The following is a 19,866-nucleotide window of genomic DNA, read 5'->3' on the forward strand; positions in this document are numbered from 1 at the left end:
GGGGAAATGACAGGGGATCCCCCGTATTATGACAACCAGCACCGGGCTCTGCATCCGGTCCTGGTGCAAAAAATACAGGGGACAAAAGCTGTAGGGGTCCCCCGTATTTTTCACACCAGCACCGGGCTCCACTAGAGAGATAATGCCACAGCCGGGGGACACTTTTATACCGGTCCCTGCGGCCGTGGCATTATTCCCCCCCCCCCCCCCCCAACCGGGGTACCCTGGAGGAGTGGGGACCCCTTAAATCAAGGGTCCCCCCCCTCCAGCCACCCAAGGGCCAGGGGTGAAGCCCGAGGCTGTCCCCCCCCCCCCCCCCCCATCCAAGGGCGGCAGTTGGGAGGCTGATAGCCAAGTGTCAAAAAAAGAATACTATTTTTTGTAGCAGAACTACAAGTCCCAGCAAGCCTCCCCGCAAGCTGGTACTTGGAGAACCACAAGTACCAGCATGCGGGAGGGAAACGAGCCCGCTGGTACCTGTAGTTCTACTACAAAAAAATAATTCCCAAATAAAAACAGTACACACGCACACCATAACTTTATTACATACATGCACACCGACACACACATACTTACCTATGTTGACACGAAGCAGTCGGTCCTCTTCAGTAGAATCCACGGGTTACCTGTAAATAAAATTATACTCACAACAATCCTGTGTAGATCTGTCCTCTTCAGAGTTTGTAATCCACGTACTTGGCAAAATAATAAAACGCAAAACCCGATCCACGCACTGAAAGGGGTCCCATGTTTACACATGGGACCCCTTTCCCCGACTGGCGGGACCCCCCGTGACTGCTGTCAAAGAGAGTCCCTTCAGCCAATCAGGGAGCGCAACGTCGTGGCACTCTCCTGATTGGCTGTGCGCGTCTGAGCTGTCAGGCGGCGCATAGCACATAGGCGCTCCATTATATTCATTGGTGGGAACTTTGCGGTCAGCGGTTGACCGCGAGTAACCTCAACCGCTGACGCAAAATTCCCAGCATTGAATACAATGGAGTGCCTATGTGCTACATTGTATCTCGAGTGCGCCGCCTGACAGCTCAGACGCGCACAGCCAATCAGGAGAGTGCCACGACGTGATTTAAGGGTTCCCCACTCCTCCAGGGTACCCCGGCCAGGGGTGACTAGTTGGGGGGGTAATGCCACGGCCGCAGGGACCGGTATAAAAGTGTCCCCCGGCTGTGGCATTATCTCTCTAGCTAGTGGAGCCCGGTGCTGGTGTGAAAAATACGGGGGACCCCTACGTCTTTTGTCCCCCGTATTTTTTGCACCAGGACCGGACGCAGAGCCCGGTGCTGGTTGTTAAAATACGGGGGATCCCCTGTCATTTCCCCCCCCCCCGTATTTTTACAACCAGGACCGGCTCAAAGAGCCCGAGGCTGGTTATGCTTAGGAGGGGGAACCCCACGCATTTTTTTTCAGGGTTTTTTAAACACTTTTGTGCCGTCCATGAAGTCGAATCCAGGACGCACACTATCGTCAATTGGTCCGTTTTTCGACAGCGGGACTGTCGAATCCGTTTTTTATTGAATATGTCGAATTTGGGTCCCGGCGGGAGGGTGTCTGACTGTCAAATTGTGTCGAATTAAAAACGGCCGAATTCCAGCCGGAATTCGACCGCAATTGCATATACCCCATAGTTTTAGAATAGACCAATTTTTTATTTTATTTTTTTAAATATGAACTGTTTATTAGAAGTATCAGAAACCTGATACACATTTATGGTAAAAAAATATTCCATTTGTGCAGCTTTATAAGTATATTATTACATATTTGAACCACAAATAAAATACAGGATCAGTTTAATTTACGACCACTTCTATCTTTCTATATTACAAGAGTATTTGATCTTGGGAAAAGGAAAAGGCAGACTAATCCTGGTTTGGTTCATAAACATTTATTAAAGTAAATGGAGACAGATGATTTATCTTTAATGCTTTTTTGTTTACCTTTATTTTTAACCGCAAGGTGATAGGTGCATGCCAAAATAGACTAACAATGAAGAAAATGTAAAACTTTGGACAAATTCATGGGTTGTCTTTTCCAGCCAAATACTTTGCCTGATACTGAAATGAAATGTTATGAATTATTTAATTTGTTCTTGGTATTCTTCCAAAATGTATAATTGTTGTGTAAAATGTAAATGTATTTTCTGTCCTAAGTTATATATTTTCTCATGAAGCAAAGAATTATCCTTCAAATGCATTTATTACAAAAATAATACTGACTTGTAACTAATATAAAACCTAGGTTGCTTCATAAGCATTCTAAAAAAATGTTTTATAAAAAAAAAAACGACGTGGTGAAACATTTGCTACATCCCCTCCCTTAAGCTGGGTACACACTAGGCGATATAGCGGCTATTTAAGCTAACGGACGATATATCTTGTGAGCCCGTCTGCGGGTGTGTATACTCGATGCGTTGTTCGCAGACTTATCATGTTTGCTGTGCAAGGCGGACAATATATCTACAGATATATTGGTGCATCTGGCTGTGTGTAGGTGTGCCAGCACACTTTTGCTGCAGGCGCTGATGTCACAACTGGATATCCTGACCGACACATTGAGTGGCCGATTGGTAAGTGTGTATACTTACCTGAATCTGCCACTCTGTCGGCGTGACAGCAGGTCTGTCGACATCCCTGTCTGGTCCTTAGACGTTGTTCAGCTTATTTTTGCTCTTTTATAAATAAACATTGGGAGCTCTGGTTGCAAACCATAAGTACATAATAGATGTAAATAAGTATAAAATGGTAACAGTAGAAGTATCCCATTCCAGTGACATTCTCCACTCATCATTCATGGACGAGGATGACAACTGGGTTTGGCAGTTGCTTAGAATTGAAGATCAAAGCACAAGGGTAGGGCCATATAAGCATGTGAGATTAGATTTTTGGAGAATGTTGGCTGTTACACATCACCAGACCTCCTCTTTTGTCTGGAATAATTTTAGAAATTGACAGAGTAGTTTTCCACAGTGATAAATATATGTTCCCTTGTTTAAAAGGATTACTTAGTTTATAATGGTGAATACATCCCTTTTTTGGAATTAGGTTTTGTTTGTTTTTAACTTTATTTTTCCATGAAATATATGGGCCATTAACTGCAGAAATGCATATTTTATATATACATTTCTTAACATAAGTAACATTTGCTGTGTTTTCTGCTTAGCGAAGTAAGATTATTACCAATAAACACCAATGAAATATTGCTTGCACTTATTACATTTACCATTGGAAATACTTTGGCTTGGTTTTACTAAATAATGTAGTAACTGAAATAATTTTTTTAAAGAATATAAGTCATGGGGCCGGATGTAATGACACCCGAGTTTGGTGGCTGTGTGGTATGCCGGCCGAACTCGGACTTTTTATTAAAGGGGCAATCACTTACAAGGTATGGTTTTGCCTTGTAAGTGATTGCCTCTTTACACAAAGTCGGAGTTCGGCCGGCATCCCGCACTGCAGCCAAACTCGTGTGTCATTACATCTGGCCCATAGTGTTACTCAGCCACAAGTGCTCAAGCTTCCCCATATCAATGTCAGTTAACGACCGTATTTTGCCAGGTCAGACAAATTATCATGTTCACTTAACCTCTCTTCTTTGTTTGTATATGTTTAATTGTTACATAGAATGACATAAAGCATTATAAAAATCCATCACTGACTGAAACACTGATGTATTGCATCATAAACTATCAGGTGATATTGAATTCCTACCAGCTTCAAAATATACCATATTTTTAGGATGTTGTCAAGGATCATTATTCACCAATATTCTACAGATACTCCAGGATGATCTTTTAGCCAATTATGTATTCATACAGTATTTTGTATGATTATCTAATTATATCCAGGTTTGAAATAACAATATAGACCTGAAACCAAGGGTGTAGCTACCATAGGTGCAGGGAGTGCAGCTGCTATGGGTCCCAGAGCTGGGAGTGGCCACCTTCACTGCCAAAGTTACATGTGTTGTATACATTTTTCACCATTGGGGGATGCATAGGGGCCCTTACAAACTTTTGCCTTGGTGTCTGCAATGCTGTATATCTAGATATGCCCCTGGACCTGCTCATTGTAATATATAGTATAACATAAAATGGAGGGCATTATAATGTTACATTATTTGAACTTGGGCACTGTAAAGTGGCATATTATGAGGTGGAGACCCCATATGTCATAATGTGATTTGGGGTACTTTGTGGCATAATGTGTACTGGCAATGTGATATAATGTGAACTAGGGCACTACTGTGGTTCACAAAATTAAGTAGGGCAATACTATGGGGCAACCCATTAAATAAGGCATTATTGTGGTTCAGAAAAAGAACAAGGGCACTATTAGTGCAGTTGGTAAAATGAACAACTGCTGCAGAGAGGTGTCTCTCTATAAGCATTGGGACAGGGGCCCCATCAAAATGTTGCTATGGGGCCCACACATTTCTGGCTACGCCCCTGCCTGAAACAGACATGTACAGCATATATTATAAGAAGCAAAAGTTTTAGTAATATGTACCCTATTGTCTTTAAATTATAATGATCTAGTTTGTTGCCATACATTTCCTTGACCATATCCCCATAAAAACCTTCATGTTATACTGCAATGTTAAATCTTGGGCAGAACTTTATATAGTGCATTTTTTTTTATTGTGCAGGGTTAAAGCTGCTCAGACAGAATTGGGTCAACAGATATTAGCTGATTTTGAAGAAGCTTTTCCATCACAGGGCTCTAAGGTAATAATCTACAAAGGAGTTTATAAAGTGTTTCTAATATGACGGTCTCCATACCATCTTGTAGATCTCATGTTTAGTGGTTTTCATGTTAAGGATTTATTCACATTTGCCTTTTAGGACCAAATCCAAAGATGATACTCTCTTAGAATGAGTATAGAATAATGAACTGCAAATTAGTAAATAAAAGCAAAAAAAAACAAAAAAACTTTAACATTAGCTTTTATGTGCACTGAGCTCTTGGAACAATTGTCTTACTGACTGCTTTCAAAGTTCAGTTTAAGCAGAGCACAACTAATGGCCATAATTTTGATGTTTCTAACAGAGACCAGGAGGACCCAGTAATGTCCTGCGGGATGCCTGTTTGGTAGCCAATGTCCTGGATGTCCGGATAAAACAAGAGATCATCAAGAAATTTATCAGGCAGCATCTGTCTGAATACTCTGTGCTCTTCCAAGAAAATCAAGATGTAAGTATAACCTTGGTTACAGAGTTTAATTTCACAATCACGGAATACTTGAAATAATGAACTAACTGTGACAATCTATTCCCTTAAACATTGTCAAGCAACAGCAAAGCATTTTTTTTTTACATAATACTTAATTTATATTAATTTAAGGAACATTACAAAAAACAACCTAGTTATTTGCACACTAACAGTAAGGAAGAATGTTACTTATCTGTAACTGTTTGTTATGTACTGGTGTCAATACATTGCTGTTAATGGCTGCCTTTTTTCTTAAGGTTTCCCCTAGTTGCCAGGTTTAGCCACAGGCCAGCACGGTTTAATTTGTTTTCAGACCCATTAGATCTGCTGCAATGGGATTTGGACATTTCAAGCTTGCATGACAAATATACAGTACAGTTGGACTTAGAAGTGCTAATAAAACATGCAGGTGGAAAATAAACCCAAGAAATATTTTAATGTAAATTAAAATAGTTTGATTGGGAAAGGGTACCAGGTTCTTCCTATGGCGAGGCTCCCCTCAGTTATCAGTGAGGAGGTTCCTAGAAACTTAGAATTACTAAGACCAACCTCAGTGTCATTCAATATGAGCATAATTTTGCAGTAAAACGGGACACACTGAATCGATATCAACATGTTTCAACCCCAGTGTGATCTTTGTCAATGCCTTGTAAGGGAAGTTATAGCAATTTCCAGGAAACATCTCTCACTCTGGTAGGGGTACACTATTTTACCCTACTTCTGGATTGTATTAATATGTCCAACATGCTTTTCAAAACGACGTGCAAAAGATAATGCACTAGTATGCCAGTGCCGCTTTTGTCTTTTATGTCATCCATTGCATGAGGGAGTCATAAAATCAGGAGAATGCAGTTTGTTGTAAGGTGATATCGTCCACTATCCAGATTAGCTTGTTTACAGTTTCTTTAAAAGTAAGCATTGAATTTGTGAGAATACCGACAGCGGCATCCCAACACGCAGAATCCCGACACCTGGTAGGTGAGTAGTCTAACTGTCCCCCCTCCCCGCAGCCTAACCCTAACTGCCCTCCCCCTCCCCCGCAGCCTAACCCTGCCCATCCCCACCCCCCCTCCCCGCAGCCTAACCCTAAACCTCGCTACCTGCAGCTTAGCCCTATCCCTCCCCCTTAGTGCCTAAACCTATGCCTCCCTCCCCGCAGCCTAAGCTTTGCCTCTACCCCCGCAGCCTAACCTTAACCCACCCCGGCATACTCAAGATCGGGATGCCAGATGTTTGGATTCTGGTGTCGGCATTGTGATCCATGTCTGGTTCCCTGCATCAGTACACCGGTATGCGGACCAGATCGTGACATTGGTTTACTGCGCAGTTTCATTGTAGATATACTGTATAATTTCCTGTATTGTAGGTAATATACGCGCCTATTCTGAAAGCCCCTAAATAGGAAGATAAGGTTTGGTTAATTTCAGCCACATACTTACTGATATCTGGGGAATACCTGTCCATAGGAAGAAAATTATCCCTGGAGCGACTTCCCATATCCAAGTGAACTATTTTGACTTTTTTTTAACAATTTCTTGTGTTATACTCCACCTTTGCTTCTTAAGGCCAACTGTATTGTATGTTTTTTAGTTCCATTTTAGTGATTTTTGTGGTATCTGCTTGAATTTCTAACATTTCCAGCTTTCAATGAAACACAGTTTAAAATGTTTCCACTTGTGGTCCTGGTTAACAGCAGCTTCTTTTAGCTTGTAACAGCAGTATATCATCAATTATAACGAATAAACAGTATCAAGCACGTATATGTCCAATTTAGTATATCTATTAATATTTGGTAATTTGTCACTTAATGGTCTTTCCTATATGTCATCTTGTCTTTGTCTCTGTGACAGGTTGCCTGGCTTGATAAAATTGATAGACGGTATGCATGGATTAAACGCCAACTGGTGGATTACGAAGAAAAATATGGCTGCATGTTTCCAGTTGACTGGTACATGACTGAGCGCATTGCTGTTGAGTTTTGCCATATAACCAGGTAAATTGACAACGCAAGGCTGTCATTATTCAGAACTAATTTTCCTAGTGTTCCTTGATCTGCCAGTTAGTGAGCAATGCAGAATAAAAACAATCTTTTTTCTGAATATTAATTATTTTTAATTAATGGAAGAGTATCTCCTCTTCAGTTTTGTCCCACATGTGACATTGTCTGGATACAGCCTTACTATGAGAAGAGTTACAGTATATTCATCAAGGTGCATTACTTATAAAAAAAAATCCATCACATTATAGAGACAACACAAGAATAAAAATAACCCACAAAAATATTGTGTAATGTATGGACTATAAGCGTAATGTATGGACTATATATTTTCCCTCTGAATACTTATCTAGAGGTTCTACAATTGTCTGCCACAGATGCCCATTGCAAAGGCACTATATTGTGACTAGAATTGAACGTTAGCGTTGTGTGAAATTGTGTATTATACTATATGTAAGTATGTATGTACTGTATGTATGAATTGTGTATATACTAGTTATCCGCAACTTTCATAGTTTTGTTTTTTTCTTAAAGCCTAAGCTGGGTACACACTAGATGTTGTGTGCACCAAGCGACATCGGCAGCGACGATACCCGTCGATACACACTTGCCGATGCCGGCAGCAGCCGCTAGCGCTGTCTTCCATTGTTCCTCAATGTAGGGCTGGCGGAGGATTTTGCTTACGACATGTGGGAGCGCACATCATCAGTGATATAGCGGGTACACACTAGATGATGTGCCAGATAAGTCGGTCCAATCCGCTGAATCGGACAACATATCGTCTGGTTAGTACCCAGCTTAAGGTATGTGCTCAAACTAACCCAGTGCAGTGCAAAACTCTGCTGGGGGCTTGGGTCTTTGTACCCTCTCCAGAAGGATAAGGGCCCCATTTCTCTCCATCACCTTGGAGCCAAGAGGCTCTATTAGGGGGAAAAAGTATTCTTCAGATCCCTCTTCATCTAAACTAGGGGGGACCCTTGTATCTCCGACGCCCTTAGCCAGAAGGCAACTTAGAGGGCAAGTGTCTTCAGATTTCCCTCTGCAGCAAGGCTCAGGGTCATCCCTTTCTCACCAAGGTTGGCAAAGCTTTCCTCTGGGGAACGGATTCTTCAGCTTTCCCCAGGTGGAGAGCCTCAGAAAACTTGGGGTGGCCCATACGTGTCTACACCCAAAACCCCACAAAAGTGAACACACACACATAAAAAACATAAAAATGTGTGAAGTGCAAATAAGTAAATAAACCCCAGCCTTTCGGCTAGGAAAATAAACATTATCCTTGCCCTTGTGCAAACTGACTACAAGAAGTACAAAGTGCCGTACTTAGTGCAATGGTGCAGTCCATCACCAGTGACTTGTTGAGCACCCTTGCTCAACACCAGGTTCACATAGCACCTCGAGCGTCATGCAGCCAGCCTCGTGGCTGGGTGATGGCCCATTGTCTACTTGGGGGCACCTTTATTTATTCATCTATCTATCTCAGCTAGTTACATGCTGGCCTCCACAAACAATTCTTCTATGGGGAGTCCAAAACAGGAGTTCTTAGTATTGCGTTTGTATCCTCTATCCTCAAAAGCCTGTGTCAAGCTATAAAAACATAATTTTTATATGCTGACCAGGACAACCTATTCTGCACTAAGGAGGTCATAATAGGCTTTTTGTCACCTGAGTTATATATAGACTGCTTTGAGGCAATTATTATTTTTGTTATCCTAGACCATTACCAAGGTATCTTATAATGGTTCCATCTCCCTCTTCATTAAATCTTTAGAAAATACATGGTAATAATAGAGCCACAATTGAGAAGCTGTATAATAAAAAAATATTTCATATTCAAAAATAATAAATAAATAAAATGATAATGATAATAATAATAATAATAATAAAAAAATGTAATATATATTTAGAGAGAGAGAGAGAGAGAGATAGCCAAATACCACTTTTAACCTGGACCCAGGTCTTTGTGGCATTTTCATAAATTCTTACCTGTTTTTTCAAATGTTCTGTCTTCAATGACTTGCTATAACACACAGTAGGCTGTACATTGCTCCAAAGGGCTGATATGTAAATTATATTGCCCATAAGTACCTTCTGTTTGTTCTTCTTTTGCAATGTTTTTTTTTATCACTGACCATATGATTTTGTGACACATACAGGTTTGTTATTATGAAAAATGTTATTTCATTTTAAGTTGTCTCTGTTACTGCAATTCAGGTTCATCTGTGAATAATTTTTTGTATAGCTAAAGCACTAGTTAAAAATAACAAGCACTTCCTCTTTACCTTGGTGAAAGCTTCTTCCCATAGTGAAAGAATTTCAGAATGCGAGACTTGTGCTGCCCAGCTTATTATATTCTATAATTTAATGGCTCATTTTGTGTGAGCTTACTCCAGGAAAAAGAAGAAATCCCCTGGAGAAGAGCACATTCACTGTACAAGAGCTTTTACAATATCCTTTATACCTGTCATTGTTCTTTCTTTAATGAGAACTTCATCTGCTGCCAAAGCTTTGTTCTTTTAATACACAAACTGGCTTAAAGTACTCTTGAGTTGTACCATGAACTCCTCACCTTTCCACAAACATGTTTCTTGCCCAGTATTAAGAGTAAAAGGGCAAATCTGATGCAAATGGAAAATCTTTGTTATCTTTTCATTTAGAATGAGTGAAGTTTTATAATACCGCTGATATGTCCGAAATTGAGATGGTAATGCTTTCTATTTAACTGCAGTTCATTGTGAGTGATAAAACCATATTATCAAGGCCCACTTTATTATCCAGGCATATGGATTTGGCACTTTGTATAGAAGAAAAGTAAAATTTAAGGAAACCTGTTTACATGCTGAGACATTGGTAATATACAGCAATAAAAAGAGACTGTTGTTTTGTGAAATAAAATGCATGGAATCCTACATGCAGAGTGACATGCTCAGTCATTTTGATTCTATGCTAAATTGCTTAGGGGTTTATGTATGAAGCAGAGAATATAGTGGGAAAGTTGCCCATAGCAACCAATCAGGTTTGACTTTGCATTTATCAAGTACATTCTATAAAATGATAGATGCTGATTAGTTGCTATGGGCAACATCCCCACTGGTCAGCTTTTCCACTGCTTGATACGTCAACCTCTTATTCACTAAACAGGATGGTTATACCCCTTTCAGACTCGCTAAATACGAGTTGAAGCTGGTGGTGTTTACACATGGGTGACTACCCAGGTCTTCCAGTGACCCAAGTCTTCCGGCTTACCGTGGACACTTGGCGATAATGTCACCTCCAAGCACTACTGTCCCCCACCAATTAATTTCTTTCACACACTAGCCAAAGCACTGACCTGGGTTGCAAGGCCCAGGAAAAACCCTGGTAGTTAGCAGGATTGCGAACCTGGGTCAGACCCTTTCAGACATAAGCCGGACTAGGGTTGTTGAGGGGTTTAGGCTTATGTCTAAAACCTTCTAAAGCACATGAAACATTCTGTTCTCAAAATAGGGACAAGATTTTTCTGCAGGAGGTGTAGGTGGTAAACCTATATAGACTTGTGACCAATATATATACGTTATTGGTTCATGTTAAAAGAAATTAGACTCTTTTTTTTTTTTTTTTATGAAATGTCATATAGATAGCTCCCATTTGAGTCTGTGCTTTGTCCACTGGGATTTAAGCATGACATTGGCTAGTGCTGACAAAGTATCCGTAGACATCCTGTTTCATCCAAGGTAAAGCTCCTTATAGAAGGGCAGTGTTTTTTGGCCAGCATGTATAAGCCGCCATCTTAAAAAAGAAAGGAGGAGTGTTATAGGAATGTTTAAGCAACATTCCTTATGTACAATATGTAAGCCATTCCTACTCGGTAGAATGATCTTCTGTGTAATGTAATGCTGTACATGACAGCTTGACTTTTACAGCATCACAGTTGCTTATATTTACGTAATAGAATGTAGATATTTTGGTTGGTAAAATACAGCATCATGCTTTAAAAACACGACTGTCCTTCAGTTTGCATTATCCAGTTGTCTATTCTGCTCCATAGGATTATTGCCATTTTGTCTTATTGTATCAATGGCACTGTCTTTATAGTTTGCAGCTGAGCCATTTTTAGAAACCTCTCATTGCATAGGCTTGGAGTTGAGCCCACTATTATTGAAACCATTGTAGTTGAACCCAATATTATTGAAACTTCTCATTGCTTAGGCTTAGAGCCCATTAGACGTAGGTCTCTCCATGACAGTGATCACCATGTTATTGGTAGATGGTAGAGATCTTCCTCTCTTGCCAATCCAACACTAAGAATCTCTGTATTTATTTGAGTTGTAGTATACAGACATATTTTCCTCTTCATGTATCTTGCTGGACTGCTTTAAATTGAAGCAAGTACATTTTATGTTGCTGTTTGTGTACACGTACAGTATACACACACACAAATATAATCACTTACTACACTTAATCCTTATTCTGATGTGTACCTACTATCGGTACATAGGTCCTACCAACCTTATCAATTGCCTGTATACAGATGCAGCTTTGATCAGTAATTACCCATGTGATGGAAGTTAACTAATGATGTACTATAGGTTCCCATCCTAAGAGCAGCTTCTCATGTTACATGGGTGTTCAGAAAGTACACTGAGAAACTCATTTGCTGAGAAAATAGATTGTGAGTTTGGAATAAAATTGTGAATTGTCCGTGAAAACCACTTGCAGGAACCAACTCACTCTGAATTGAATTGACCGCTGAGTCTGCCAGGACAAATCACATGCCATTGTATCACGCCACCTTTCTTTTTATTAACATCTCATACACAGAGTACTGTATCACTTTGCCTATTCTCACAAGGGGGTATTACATATTGATTATTGAGATATATGATTTTGTGATAGGCCATCTGCACACACATCAGTAGTTTAGGTACGATTCGTGGAACTACACATACCAGCAAGTTGTACTGCATCTGCTGATTATCTCAAATGAATACCATGATTGCATAGTTTAGGTATGATTCGTGGAACTGCACATACCAGCAAGTTGTACTGCATGTGCTGATTATCTCAAATAAATACCATGATTGCATAGTTTAGGTACGATTCGTGGAACTACACATACCAGCAAGTTGTACTGCATCTGCTGATTATCTCAAATGAATACCATGATTGCATAGTTTAGGTACGATTCGTGGAACTACACATACCAGCAAGTTGTACTGCATCTGCTGATTATCTCAAATGAATACCATGATTGCATAGTTTAGGTACATTGAGAGAGTGTTTTTTTTTTTTTTACTCTGTAAAAATTTAGTTGGCTGTCTTATTGGTATGTAATGCCTGTTTGTGTAAGTTAATTTATTGCCTTAGTTTGAAGTGGGATTGTATTGGGGGAGGAGTTTGCAATCATTGCATTCACATGGAAATTGTTCCTATTTAAAGTCTAGTATTCGGCTGGAAGCCGTCGACTGGTAGTGCTTCCATAGAAGTCCTGACACAAAAGTGTTATTATAATATTAGCGTTATACCTGCGTTAAACCGAAGGAGAACAGAAGGAAAACAACAACACACCAAAACTATGACATATGGACTGCCTTAATGCCTCAAAAGTATGTAATTCATCTTATGCATATTATTTGTCTTTTTAACTAAGAAAAGACATCCCCAATCTGCTCACTACAGTTCTCTATTATGCAAACTCATGTATGTTCTTGATGTAATGAATTGCTTGTAATTGGCATTGCATGTGTGGGGAAGTTGTTCAGTGAAACAGTTTTATTACTGCATGCTGTCTGGTGTTTACCTCCTTTGACCATTTGGCCATTTGTGGACAGGTGTACTATATCTTTTCATTTAGTGAGGTGTAGTCGTGGTGTAAAGGACAGAGTGTGATTCCTGATTGGGAAGGGGGGGGGGGGAACAAACAAACAAACACTGAACAACATCACCAAACAGGTAATTTCAACTTTAAACTTGTTATTTTTTTGTACTGTCTGGACATGGCTACTAATAACAGATGCACAGACAAAATTCTTAAAGCTATGTGTGCAAATGCTAGGAGCTTAGGAGACAAAATTCCAGAGCTAATTGCGATAGTGACAAGGGATAACCTGGTTATTGTCGCAATTACCGAGTCATGGTGCAATGAGAATCATGACTGGGACATAGCTATACCAGGATACAATTTATTTAGGAAGGATAGAATGGGAAGAATAGGAGGAGGGGTAGCAATGTATGTGAAAAAAAGCATAAATGCTACTTTAATACAAAATGTTGAGGACAAAACTGAGGCCCTTTGGGTCACCACGGAAACTGGGGAAAAGGACATTATTCGCATTGGGGTGATCTATAGACCACTAGGCCAGGGGCAGGATTTGGACAGGAACCTATTGTTGGACATCTCTAAAAAATGGCTTTAAAGGGAGAAGTTATAATCATGGGAGACTTTAATTTACTTGATGTAAATTGGGAGGGGTCCTTTGCAAGTTCAGCTACAAGTGGCAAATTTCTACATTCCTTACAGGGAGCATCTCTCGAGCAATTGGTGAGGGAGCCCACTCGCAAAGACTCAATATTAGATTTGATTCTTACAAATGGTGACAGGATATCAGACATATATGTGGGTGAGCACCTGGGATCCAGTGATCATCAGGCAGTATGGTTTAGTATAAAGACAGGATCCAACTCCTGTCACACAAAAACAAAGGTGTTGGATTTTAAAAATGCTGACTTTGCAAAAATGGGGAGATGTTTAAGTGATTAATTGGCGGACTGGAGGAACTTGGAAGGGGTGCAGGAGAGATGGGAAAAACTGAAAAGTGCAACACTAAGGGCATCAGACATTTGTATCAAAAGGGTTAGGAAAAGCACCAGGAAAAGGAAGCCAATGTGGTTCACAAAAGAAGTATCAACTAGTGTAAAAGCAATAAAGATGGCTTTTGGGAAATACAAACAGACTCAAAATAATAATGACAAAGGTGTATCTTGACAGACGGAAGGATGCAAAGAAAGTGATCAGACGTGCAAAGGCAGAAGCTGAGGAGACAATGGCCCAGTCGGTAGATAAAGGGGGCAAAACTTTTTTTTAAGTATATAAATGAAAGGAGAAAATCAAATGGAGGAATAATAAGACTTAAGACAGAGAGTGAGAATTTGGTGGAGGGAGACAAGGCAATAGCAGATCACCTAAATAATTATTTTTGCTCAGTATTTACTACATAAGGAGAAGGGAAGGGGCCACAGTTATGTTGCAAGGACATTCATAAAAATAAGGTAGATGAAAGTACATTTACAGAGGAGAAGGTCCTAACTGAACTTTCAAAACTAAAAGTGGAAAAATCAATGGGGCCAGATGGGAGACACCCAAGGATACTAAAAGAGCTAAAAGATGTGCTGGTGGCACCATTAACAGAATTATTTAACCAGTCACTAAATACAGGTGCCATTCCAGAGGACTGGAAAAGAGCAAATGTAGTTCCATTTTACAAAAGTTGAAGCAAGGAAGAAGCAAGTAACTACAGACCAGTAAGCCTTACATCAGTAGTAGGGAAAGTAATGGAAAAACTACTAAAAGAAAGAGTTGTGGAATATCTTAAATCAAACAACTTACAGGATCCAAAACAGCATGGATTTACTGGTGGGAGATCATGCCAAACAAATCTTATTGACTTTTTTGACTCTGTGATGAAAATAATAGATCAAGGGGGAGCTGTAGATGTAGCATATCTAGACTTTAGTAAGGCATTTGACACTGTCCCACATCGCAGACTGCTAAATAAACTTGAAAGTGTGGGGGTGGATTATAGAATAGTTAAATGGATAAGAATCTGGTTGCAGGATAGGAAACAGACAGTTGTAGTAAATGGAGTGCAATATATGGAGGGAAATGTTACCAGTGGAGTACCCCAGGGATCTGTACTCGGACCAGTTCTCTTTAATATCTTTGTTGGTGACATTGCAAATAGTATATATAGGAAAGTATGCCTTTTTGCAGATGATACAAAGATATGCAACAGGGTAGACACACCAGGAGGGGTAAAACAAATGATTGATGACCTAGCTAGGCTTGAAAAATGGTCAAGAACATGGCAACTACAGTTTAATGCTAAAAAATGCAAAATCATGCACTTGGATCTCAAAAACCCAAAGGCTAAATATAGTATCAAGGGTACTATAATGGAAACTACTGAGGAGGAAAAGGATTTAGGAGTCACTATATCAAGTGACTTAAAGGCAGGAAAGCAATGCAACAAAGCAATGAGAAAGGCAAGTCAGATGCTTGGTTGCATAGGGAGAGGAATCAATAGCAGGAAAAGAGAAGTAATAATGCCACTGTATAGGTCATTGGTGCAGCCTCATCTGGAATACTGTGTCCAGTTCTGGAGCCCATATCTCCAGAAGGATATAAATACATTAGAGAGTGTACAAAGAAGGGCAACTAAAATGGTGCATGGCCTACATCACAAAACTTACCCGGAAAGGCTAAAAGATCTTAATATGTATAGTATGGAGGAGAGAAGGGAAAGGGGAGACATGATAGAAACTTTCAAATATATCAAAGGTTTTAACAAAGTTCAGGAGGGAAACATTTTTCAAAGGAAGAGAAGTATTAGAACTCGAGGACATACACTGAAACTGGAGGGAGGCAGGTTCAGGGGAAATTTAAGGAAAAATTATTTCATAGAAAGGGTAGTGGATAAGTGGAATAGCCTCCCATCAGAGGTGGTAGAGGCTAAGACTGTGGAGCAGTTTAAACATGCTTGGGATAGGCATGTGAATATCCTTACAAGGAATTAAGGTTCAAAGAGGGTTGCGATTACCTAAAGGATAAAAAAAATGGGCAGACTAGATGGGCCAAGTGGTTGTTATCTGCCGTCAAATTCTTTGTTTCTATGTTGCTGTCATGGGTAAAATTTATCAGAGTTGCAAAAAGGATGATTACCGGCTTTCGGGCCAAGGGTGCAGTGTTTCTGAAACAGCGCAGTTTGTGAACTGATCTCGTGCTACTGTGGTGACGGTCTATCGCGACTGGACAAATGACACCACTGCGAATTACCAACGTGGAAACTTTGGAGCACCACGTGCCATTGATGTGAGAGGGGAATGTCTGCTACGAAGGTGCGTGAGAGCTGACTGACACGCTACAGTGTATCAGCTTACCGTCAAAATGAACCTGGGGGATACCAGATGTGTCTAAAACGAAAGTTCAGCCCGTCTAGCTGCTGTCCGTGCTGCACACGGCAGTTACTCTGGCTATTAGCTGGTGGCCATAATGATGTAACACGACCGTGTGTGTGTATGTGTGGATATATATGTGTGTGTGTGTGTGTATATGTGTGTGTGTGTGTATATATATATATATATATATATATATATATATATATATCCCATCATTTTTATCATTTACTTAACCTAAGAAAATATTTCAATATTCATTGGCATAATTATGAAGAATAATCTTAATATATTTTTTATATCGTATCTTTACTCCACTTTGTTTCAGGAATGACCTTTCAAAAATCATGAGGACAAGAGCTAAAGAGATTGAGGTGAAACTTCTGCTCTTTGCTATTCAGAGAACCACTAATTTTGAGGGACTTCTAGCAAAACGTTTCTCTGGCTGCACTGTGACTGACATTGTTTTGGTAAGGCTACTTATGCTAGACGCCTCCTGCTGCATTCTCATATAAATGCATAGCTGCTGTTTCCAAGAAAGAATCTGCTATGCTTTCTGCATCCACATCTGAATCACCCCCAGTATGCTTCCTTAGAAAAGGCATATCTTGCTTAGCTTACAAATGTGGCAGTATATGCATGATACAGCCAGCTCGGCAAGAGTACCATATGCGCCTCCTTTACTCCTGCATGGCTCAGTAGTACTGTATATGCGCCTGGTGTACTCCTGGAGATATGCCTGCTCAATGGTAGTAGTAAATGTAAAAATACAGTACCTGGGAACTATACATCCCAGAATGCCCTCCCACAGTTTTAACAAAATAGAAAAACAGTGGCAGGACTGGGATATGTAGATCCACAACAGTTGGAGGACCACATGTTGAATGCTTTACAATATAAGACATGCTCTGCCATTGTTTTTAATAACGGAAAGTCAGTTTAATCATATGAAAGGAAATTAAAACAAGATACAGCGACAAACTTGTAACTTTTTGTTTAAATCTATACACACATCCAGTCATTTCCCTTTAAAAGATTAAATGGGTATATGCCTTATTGCTGTCAATCCGAATGGTATTATCACTCTAATAATAATAAAGCCCCAACATTACTATAGTACTAGTATACAGTGCATCCGGAAAGTATTCGCAGCTCTTCACTTTTTCCACATTTTGTTATTTTGCAGCCTTATTCCAAAATGGAATAAATTAATTTCTGCTGTGGGGTACACTGGGCTCCACAGGGAATGACATTGGGGTGTAGAGTAGGATCTTGATCCGAGGCACCAACAGGCTCAAAGCTTTGACTGTTCCCAGAATGCCTAGTGCCGCCTCCTCTATAACCCCGCCTCCGTGCACAGGAGCTCAGTTTTGTAGTTGGTGCCATGCAGTAAGCAGGCACTTAACAGGGGGGCTGCTCGAGCAGCCCTGAGAGAAGCTTTTATAGTTAGATGTCAGTCAGACATCTCCTGCTGCAGCTCCATCACCTCCCCCAGCGGCGCTGTACACTCCCGCGCCCAGGTTGCCGGGTACCTACAGCGGAGGCTCTGGTTTTATTCCTTGTTAGTCACACACACGATCGCTGCTCTCCCGGATCGCATAGCCACACTCAGGGAGGAGGTAAGGGGTCCCCTCAACGAGACCCGCTGTAAATCGTAATACCGCGCAGCCGGTGGGAGGTGGGCCGTACGCGCTGGCCTGGACACTCTGATAGTACAGGGACCCCACTAGGCCACCAGGGCATGGGCACAGGTCGGTTTTCTCTTATAAAACCGTTTTACTAAGCCCCCAGTACCCGGTGGTGAAGTCCAGCAGGGGGATAAGGCTTTGACCTGTAGCCCCTCCCCCAGCCCCAGGGCGCCATTTAGAGTAAATGTTCCCGCCCTTGAGCTGCATCTCTCTCTCTCCCTCACTACCTGTCAGCGTTTGGGCGCCATTATAGCAAGCAGAGCAGATCCTGGGACTGTTTGGGCAAATCCTCCTCTGAAAAGCCGCCTGCCTGTCAGTGCTGTGCATTTTACAGGATACTTAAATATTCTACATGTCTGCTGACAGTGTTAGTTAAGAAAAAGTACATTTTGTCAGTGCTATTTAGTACAAGTACCCTGTGATATACATCCAGTGTTAGTTAAGAAAAAGTGCATTTAGTCAGTGTTATTTAGTACAAGTACCCTGTGATATACATCCAGTCTTTACTGTGCATTGTTATATCTATTCAGTGTATAGCTATACATAGTACTACTCTGTATTGCTAGTCCAGTGCAGTTTTATTGCATGTCATAAGTTCTGCATTGTACAAACTGTGACTCTGTGTGTGTGTGCATATAGCTGCTGTGTGACCTCCATTTCGTGTCTCTCACTTAGATTGTTAGCCCCCTCAGGTTATAGAATATAGGGATAAGTGTGTCAGGTTTATCATAATACAGGCAGTTCACAGGATATACTCAGTGTGTATTTTTCTCTGTGAGTTTTAGTCACCATATACCAGTTGAATTCCCTGTTTGTGCTGATGCACTGCACAGGGGGTTCTTGTCAGGTGTTGCGCTGCTGATATTGTACTGTGTTTCCTTGCATTGAGCTTTTGATTATGTCAGCTACAAAGGGCAACAGAGCGGTTTCCGGTATGAACGGTCGACCATGTTATGGTCGACAGTCATTAGGTCGACCACTATTGGTCGACATTGACATGGTCGACACATGAAAGGTCGACACATGAAAAGGTCGACATGATTTTTTTAAACTTTTTAGTGTAGTTTTTTGCGTAAAGTGACTGGGAACCCCAATTAGTGCACCACGTCCCCTCGCATGGCTCGCTTCGCTCGCCATGCTTCGGGCATGGTGCCTTCGCTTCGCTCGGCACAGATTACCGTTCCAGTTGTAGTCCACGTGGATCGTAAAGTATGGAAAAGTCCCCAAAAGAAAAAAACAGTTAAAAAACGCACGTCGACCTTTTCACGTGTCGACCATTTTCATGTGTCGACCATCTGTCCATGTCGACCATGCCAATGTCGACCAATAGTGGTCGACCTAATGACTGTCGACCATAACATGGTCGACCATCTGAACGGATACCCAACAAAGCTGGGGCTGATCCCATATTGCGTGGTGTTGACGCTACAGACACATTTGAGGATAACATAGCAGCTGAGGGTTCAGGTTCTGGGGGTTCCTTACCCCCCAGAGGGACTGTAGCAACGGGGGTGCAAAATGACCCACCTTGGGCTACCTTTTCCACGCTATTGAATACGCTGGTAACTAGACTAACGCCACTTATGGGACCTCCTATGCCGGTACAAGCGCTTATGTTCCCCGCGGTTAATCCACCATGGGCAGATCAACTGTCTAATCAGTTACAGCAATTGAACCAATCACTGTCTGCTCAAAGTCTAACCCTCGCCCGCCTAAGATCAAGGGGTCCTCTAAGCGGGCAATTACTTCGTCACAATCCACCCACATCCCAGACACCTCGTCTGATGAGGATGGCGTTTATACGGACCTCACA

The 19,866-nt window shown here is 41.0% G+C and overlaps 1 protein-coding gene across 1 annotated transcript in view; it reads left to right on the forward strand.

Moving 5' to 3' along the window:
• VPS53 (VPS53 subunit of GARP complex) overlaps positions 1-19,866 on the forward strand; it is a 472,189-nt gene that overhangs the window by 198,132 nt on the left and 254,191 nt on the right. Inside the window, exons 8-11 of the mRNA XM_063953873.1 lie at positions 4,660-4,738; positions 5,061-5,204; positions 7,073-7,215; positions 16,694-16,835. Coding sequence (XP_063809943.1) covers positions 4,660-4,738; positions 5,061-5,204; positions 7,073-7,215; positions 16,694-16,835 — 508 coding nt within the window. The remainder of the gene's footprint in view (positions 1-4,659; positions 4,739-5,060; positions 5,205-7,072; positions 7,216-16,693; positions 16,836-19,866) is intronic.

This window comes from Pseudophryne corroboree, chromosome 2 (genome assembly GCF_028390025.1).
Source record: "Pseudophryne corroboree isolate aPseCor3 chromosome 2, aPseCor3.hap2, whole genome shotgun sequence".
In the NCBI taxonomy this organism is placed as follows: Eukaryota; Metazoa; Chordata; class Amphibia; order Anura; family Myobatrachidae; genus Pseudophryne; species Pseudophryne corroboree.